Source organism: Tribolium madens, unplaced genomic scaffold (assembly GCF_015345945.1).
Source record: "Tribolium madens isolate multiple individuals breed KSU strain unplaced genomic scaffold, Tmad_KSU_1.1 Scaffold_19;HRSCAF=116;Tcas5.2_LG9, whole genome shotgun sequence".
Taxonomy (NCBI): Eukaryota; Metazoa; Arthropoda; class Insecta; order Coleoptera; family Tenebrionidae; genus Tribolium; species Tribolium madens.
This window is the reverse complement of record NW_025400983.1, coordinates 7,556,930-7,564,585: the sequence shown is the minus strand read 5'-3', so window position 1 is coordinate 7,564,585 and position 7,656 is coordinate 7,556,930. Positions and strand designations below refer to the sequence as shown.

The window sequence follows — 7,656 nt, the reverse complement described above, 5'->3', positions numbered from 1 at the left end:
TAGTGGTGCTAATGTTAAGACTGTTTGGCATTACCATTAAAAAAAACAGACTTTACTTATAAAAAACTTTACTCACATTAGGTATCATAAAATTTATGTCTAGTACGTATAAATCTCTATTTTACTTATCTACTGCTACACACCGTATGATGCCGGTAATGTTAGCTTAAAATATTGATTGCTTTTGGAATAAAATAAAATCTGACTTTTAGTGCACAGGTACAAAATGGAATGGCCTTTGGTAAACACGTTTTCAAACAATGGCCAGAAACATTGTCTCGTTTCTACATAAAATAAATATTTTGAAAAAAGAAGTTATTTACTAAAATTCTTTTTAAGTAGATATTTTTTTATTATTTTGAACAGGTCTGTGTTAATTTTTGAACCCTTCAATAAAACTAATATTAGTATTCAAGGTACCAATAGTACTAGGTTTAAAAAATGGTATAAAGTAAACCATAAGTACCATAACAAGAAACATGCACATAGTTCAAAACTACTGTATCCGCGGTATTTTTAATTAGAGCTAGGCCCATTTTAAATCGAAATTAGTTAATATTAGATTTATTRTTTAATTAATTTTTAGATATCGCTGCAAATTACTAAAATTGTTTACAAATGAGGCAAGATAAACCATGAAACTGGGAAATTATGAAAATTTCAAAACTCTTTTTTGTGACTGTGATAAACAAAATAAATATTTGTTATTACTTGTATTCCTCTTTTATTTTAATACTACTTAAGCAGCAAGCTTTATTTTTGTCAGAAAACCTGTCTCCTTTGGCGCAATTTTATATAATTAAACACTCATAAATATTTTTCAAATTCTAAAAATAGTACATCACTTCAASATTTTATTTTTTTATTCTCATAACAAGGATCCGGATTCGCGTTTTCAAAAATACTAAAACAAAAACTTATATAACCAATGTTTAATTAACCATTAGTTTACAATTTTTAATGCAAACACCACGCTGACTCATAAAATTGCATTTTAGTAGTAAAATTACATAATCCTGGCACCTTTAAAGAGAGATCATGTGGTTTTAGGTGGCGGGCGGCATGATTACATGATTTAGTTTCTGGATGCAGCCTCGCTGTATTTCCCTCTTGCATAGAAATCAGAAAAGAATTTGTTTGTTGTGTAACCACTTTCCAGATCACAAACCCACATATCAAAAACAGGACACTCAATATAAGTAGCCAAAACAACTTTTCATCGAATTTTTATGTGCTCTCCGGCCGGCCGAATTGATATTTATCGCGGGATTAACTGCAGATTCAACAATAATTATTTTGTATGTAGTCAAACGAGCGATTGCAATTTATATTGGGCTTTAATGATGTGGCAAAACTATACAAACAAAGCTCGTGTTTATTTAGAAATGTTGATTAATTTTTAAAAAGTTACGTATGAGATAAACGTGGTAAAACTGTCAATAAAAAATATTTATTACGGATTATATAAAATTTATGCCATTACATGCATAAAAACTATGATCTCATGAACGGGAGGCTAATTTATTACTACTTTGCTTTAGAGTATTAAAAACTTTGCATGATATTGATTGTCGCTTTTGTTACTCTATTGTGTCCCTATCTGCTTCCACAGTAATTATTTTTTAGCATATAAATGGTTGGTTTTTGTTTGTGTTTTAGTTTTTGACTGCTCTTTAAATAAAAACAAAACATGGCATTTTTAACCGAAACAGCTGCATGTAACAATTTGGAAGGTTCAATTACAAGGCTTAACTTTTAACATTAAATTGTTTGTATTATTAAATTGTTTGTAAATACCACCTCGCAACTAAAAAAAACATTCTAGTCAAATCTTGGCAATTTCATTTGCTAAAGCTAATTTTTTATATCTAACGTTGTAGGCTGTTGTAGGCTTTTCAAGAAAAATGTAAGTTTGTTTGAATAATTCGTTGTTTTAAAGTCAGTAGCAAAATCGTGTTATCACTTGAATATGTTGTCTTATCAATAATTATGTAAATTGTAAAATCAATGTAATAAATTTTTACCGGTTTCTGTCAGTTAAGAGCAATTGTTAGATGCACAAAAATAGTCTGGTAACTATGGCATAACCTTATTGATTGCTGTAAAATTTTACAATATTGTATATATATATTTTTATTGACATATCGATATTGTAAAATTGTAAACTCGCTCGAATTTCAAACTGACATCTGCAGCTGTCATTACATCCTAGAATTTTTGGATTTAATTTGTTCCAATTTTTGGATTTAATTTGTTCCAATTTTTGGCTTATTCGACAGAAACCGATAAAATCTTGAACAAACCTCGGATGTAATAATGTCATAACAGCCTTAGGTGTCTTAAAATCCTCGCTACTCGCTCGGATTACAAACTGACATCTGCAGCTGTTATGACATCCTAGGTATGTTAATAGCTATAACAATAAAATAAATAATAATAAAATTTTAACAAAAAGTGTCAAAATGACATATACTGTCAATTCTTTAGAAATTATACGTTATTCTTATCCMGATATAATTATTGACAGCATATATTCCTAGCTTTTTAACATACCTATATGAATTACATGCACTCGTATGTACCTACTTTCAATATCATTTAATGAAAATATGTAACTTTGTTTATTTCTAAATTCGCCAGATAACTTGATAACCATCCAAACCATATAACTCGCAAAGTTACCTCTAACTTCATCAAATTATGAAATAAAAATATGCATTAAAATATGAGCTCCGGAAATATACTAATATCATTTTGCTAAGACCTACTAAAAATTTTATTACTTTTAAGTTAAATGCGGTATTGTTAAGAGTAAACCAGAGGGTAAACAAATCATAAATTAGTGGAACCCACCCGGACCCTGAAACAGGTCAATTTTTAACAGGGCCGGATTATTTACTTTCTTTTTGTCTAAAATACTTGAAATATTTTAATAGTTTTTGATGTAGTCAAGTATTTTAAGAAATTTAAAAAAGCCAGGTGGTTATTATCAAGTTATTATTAAATAAAGCAGATTTTTTTTTAATAATAGCTTGGTAAAACTCTACTACTACTTTGGTTTTAAATACGGCCCTGTTTTATTCTGGTGGGTGCAGCAACATTTGCAAAGGAACGTGCCATTTATGGAGGGTTACAAATTCAAGCCATTGTTTGCTTAATCTTTTATAATGTGTCATAAAATTTTTAGTGGGTCTTAGGAAAATGATTTTTCTATAAAGACAATTTTTTCTTTCCATACAGTACATTTTTTCAGCCTCAAACACAATGTTAGAAAATAGTATATTAAAAACAAGTGGTAAAAACACTCACTCTCATTGTGATACTAGTAGTTTATGACACGAGCTACGCAGTGGTGATATTACATAATACGTTCATTCGAAATAGAAAAACTTGGATTGAAGTACAGGAAGAAAGTTTTTTCTTCTCTTGTTATAGTTACACAAATAACAATTTTTTATTTCGCCCTTGTTTTTTTTTTCCAAAACAGTGTCACCAAAGCTATTTCTTTAAGTTATTGTTGTCACGCTAACAATTTCAAACTATTACAAAAAGTTGTTAGCACTAACCAACCTAAATGTTCTACGTTAATCTCACATGCATACAAATATTGCAACAAATATTGTATTAAAAAATTAATGATAATTATATAGAACCAACAAGAAATTTCGGATCAATGATCTTGACCATATGTTGTACTTTGGATGTTAATGAAAAACCAGCAGGTATGAGAAGCTCTTGGCATTTTAGTGTCAGTTTTTTTAGTTGTACATTCCTTTATACCTACAAATTTTAGTATAGTAACATACAACCTACTTACCGTAATCTTGATTCACTCCATATGTATAAATGGGTCGAATTTAAGTACAGTTTTTATTTTCTTTACCTGTTTCAACGAAAACATTAATCTCCGTTGTTTATTTATTTGCTTTCATTGATTTAATACAYGTTTTTTATAATATGCGTCCATTTTGATTTTCTAATGGACATATTAAAAAACGCGACGTTATCATGTGTGATGTCTTAATAGYTAAAAGGCAACTAGAAGAAGTAGCTACGCCACTTGTCTTAGAATCCGTGCTTCAAGGCTGGCCTTATGAAACTTGTTTTGTCATATACTATTTTCAAACACTAATATCASTACTATCACATACTGTTTCTATGGTATATTTAACTTACCTTCTATCTTGCCGATATTAATATACGCTCTTCTAACGAGTGGTTTTTTTTAATTTGGAGTCAAAGCTATCCATGAAAGTTCCATTGTGAACGAACCATCGTATCGAAAGTTATTAATTTGACATTTGACACTTTGCCGGCCGTATTAAAAATTGTGGTCCGTTCACAACACACTCATATCACCGCCAACTATGACGCCAAATTTAAATAAACACTCATTATAAAATACATTCGTCGTAAATGACAACGTACTTTATAAGTACATAAAATACACTTATCTTGGCAATTTGTTCAATTTGACGTTATTTTGACAAATTTCTTTACAACAATTTTTGAGTGTAGTAAAATATCTCATTCAATATTAGTGTTGGAAAAAAAAATGAAGACAACACAAGTTTTATAGTTGAAAAATCTCGATCCATTAAATCCTCGCTCCCTAAGGGTGGTTCGAATTTAAAGTACGAGCTCGATTTTTAAACTGTCTATAAAGCTCTTGTTGTCTTAATAGCTATGAATTTGAATTTTGAAACAAAATTAAATAAAAGAGTGCCTTCAATATTAATATGTCGAAAGAAATTTCAAGAAGTTACGTTTTGTAGACGCCAAATGAAGTAATATCTCGTATCATTCGTCATCTTCATGAATATAAACGGTACAGACAGGCACGAAAAAACTAAATTTCTCAAGCTTCTCCGGATCATGAATATTTTATTAAAAAAATCGACAGTAAAACTCGTGATTTTATTAAACAAATAGTCACAAGACCTGCAAGACTCACGTGTGCAATCCTGCAAACATCCAATCCAGTGGATGCTGGATGTATCAAGAAAAAATAGTCAGCTGTTTGCGATTGCATTTTAATTAAAATAACAGTACATGAAGAATTTGCATTTCTATATCACATCAGTAAACAAAACCGTAAGCACGTGACACGTGACACGTGTTTATTATTTGTTTCCAGATTATAACAATTGACAAGTCTGACCGAGATCAAGATCCGGACTAAATTAGCAAAAACTTAAGCAAAGGTTACATTTATTTTCTTTTATGTGAAGTGTCAAAAGGGGTTTTTAAATGAGTCAATGGCTCCCCGCGGCGTGTTCCTGCCAGTAGTTGATCACCAAACCGCAACTTTCCCAATTTCCCCAACTGCTCCTCAAGTTCCGACTTTTTCGGTTGTTTCCTGAAAACCGGCTCCTTTTACGTGACCGTCTCCACTCGCGGACCGCGTCACTGTGGTTTACCATACGACCAGGAAATTTTTTCTTCACTCCTCTCCCATGTATATAAATTTGCCAAAAGCACCAAACTGTTCAGTTTTGATCTGTGCTTCGTGTAATTGAGATCAAAGCGCGATTTCCCACGATTTGTCACACTATCTGATATCGCGACCGTCGTGAGAAAAACCGGAAGAAAAATAAACGATGAATGTGGCGAAAGAAAACATCAAGAATGTCGCAGTCCGGACGAGAAATTATGCCAACGGGAACCGGGACATCTACGATACGTTACATAAAACAGCAGAAGGGGTAAAGTTTTTATTTTTGTTTGCAGTTTTGACAAATTTAGATTAATTCTAGTTTGTGAATGGGATTTGTTTTGAGCACAGGTCTTGAAATATTTGTAACATTTTGGTGCATTTGGTGCTACACTGTAACGAATTTTTACGGTTGGATGGTGGCGGACACTATATAGATTTTTTAATAAAATACTGAAAGCATCCAAGACACCGTTATTAAAAAATGTTGTCTTTTTGACCGCAACGACGTTCTTTAATGGCTCCGAGAAAATCTCTCGGACAATAGACATAAATAACTTTGTTTAAAATTGTTTCCAACATTTATGTTTCTGGATCAACGTGCAATTCTTGTATTTTTATTTTAGCGCAGTTGACGAAAAATTTGAATTTAAATTGATAATAAATACAACATGGAAATGAGTTGGAAATGAATCAGTAAATGAGCAGGAAGTTTTAAATATTATCAAAACTCCATTAAAAACAATAACTAAATGCACCTAAAATAAAGATAAACGATTGCAAAAATATAAAAAAGGGTCTAAGTTTTAATTAAAAGGGATATTTTGCTTAAAAATATTTGAAAACCATCACTTTTTTGTCAAGATTATAATGTCCCATCTAAACTAAGACTTTCTCGGTTCATATCTTTGTTATTAATAAAATAGAGATAAGTAACAAAAATAGTTATAGGTACATTAAAATTCTACTTTAAAAAAATAAAATTTAACATTGTGTGACTGTGTTTTATATAATTATCTTAACAAAATTTAATCTAAACAATTTTTTCTATAACTCTTTAAATTAAAAAAAGTATACCAAAAAATTTCTAACATTTGACTTATGCGGTACCCAAATTGCTCGAAAATAGCTTAAATTGCATTAGTTTCGGTCAAATACGTTGAACTGCAACAATTTCTTACTTAAAAACAACAGTTTATGGGCCTGTGATAGCCAAAGTATTGCATAAAATGTCGCCAAAAAACAGTGTCATAAAATTGAATTTTATGCAACTGTTTTCAGTTGCACAAAATGCTTATTGTGACACCGAAATAGAATAACTGTTTTTCAAAAATAAAAAAAACAAAGAATTCTCATATTTTGGTTTTTCTTTAATTATTTCTTGTAATTACCCTATAATCCAATTTTGTAAATGTACAGTTCCTCTGAAAATTCATTTTGTGAGCGACGTTATTCGTTTCAGAGTATTCGTACCAAACAATCTTTCGATACACAAATTCGAATGGTTTTTTCTTTTTTCTTTGAGTTGATTACACCCTTTAGAACTGAAGATTTTAACAAAAAAGAAATAATGAAAATTCACTGTTTTATTAAATAGTGATATTATGAATGACAGCATGTTATAATTCATATCCAACTTTTTGTTACGTATGCATTCATAACAAAAAATGTATTCTAGAACAAATTACCCTGTAGGTAAATGTTACATTAATGAAAATTTATAAAATTAATTATTGAAATTAATTCTCCTCTCATTATCAAGTTTACAAAAAATATTCTCTGAAAAATTTTAAAAGCCTGCGAAAACTGGATAAAACCGCAAATGACAGTCAAACTCATATAAGCATTTAATTAAAGTTTCTAACATCTTAAAATGCCTTAATTAAATATTTGTCTTGAATCGAATTTTCCCAGTTTCTATAAAAATATTATAAGGTAAATTGAGAACATTAGAAGCGTAATAATAACAGAGAATATCCAACAAAAGGACCCTCAAGTCGGATAAAAAAAACATTTTTTATCACCGCTTTACGACATCATTTTTAATGTCAACGTCTCGTTGGTTTAGAAATACCTACGTCAAAAATTTTTGTTACTTTCATCTGCTCTTTTGTTTCATTCCTTTATGAATTTTTTTATCATTTATATTATTTGATTATTTCTTATTAACATTTTATTCTCTCATTTAGCAGAAACGTCGCCTTTTAGTATCCCAAAATCAA

General features: G+C 30.1%; 1 protein-coding gene across 3 annotated transcripts in view; it reads left to right on the top strand.

Annotated features, from left to right (window-relative positions):
- LOC123016017 (nitric oxide synthase) overlaps positions 1 to 7,656 on the top strand; it is a 37,827-nt gene that overhangs the window by 7,947 nt on the left and 22,224 nt on the right. The window contains exon 1 of one of the 3 annotated variants that reach the window (XM_044416182.1): positions 5,337 to 5,705. The exons of the other annotated variants lie outside the window; for them this stretch is intronic. Within the exon in view, the coding sequence (XP_044272117.1) occupies positions 5,601 to 5,705 (105 nt within the window). The 5' untranslated portion in view covers positions 5,337 to 5,600. Of the gene's footprint in view, positions 1 to 5,336; positions 5,706 to 7,656 lie in introns of those variants that run through there. 3 annotated transcript variants of the gene reach the window in all.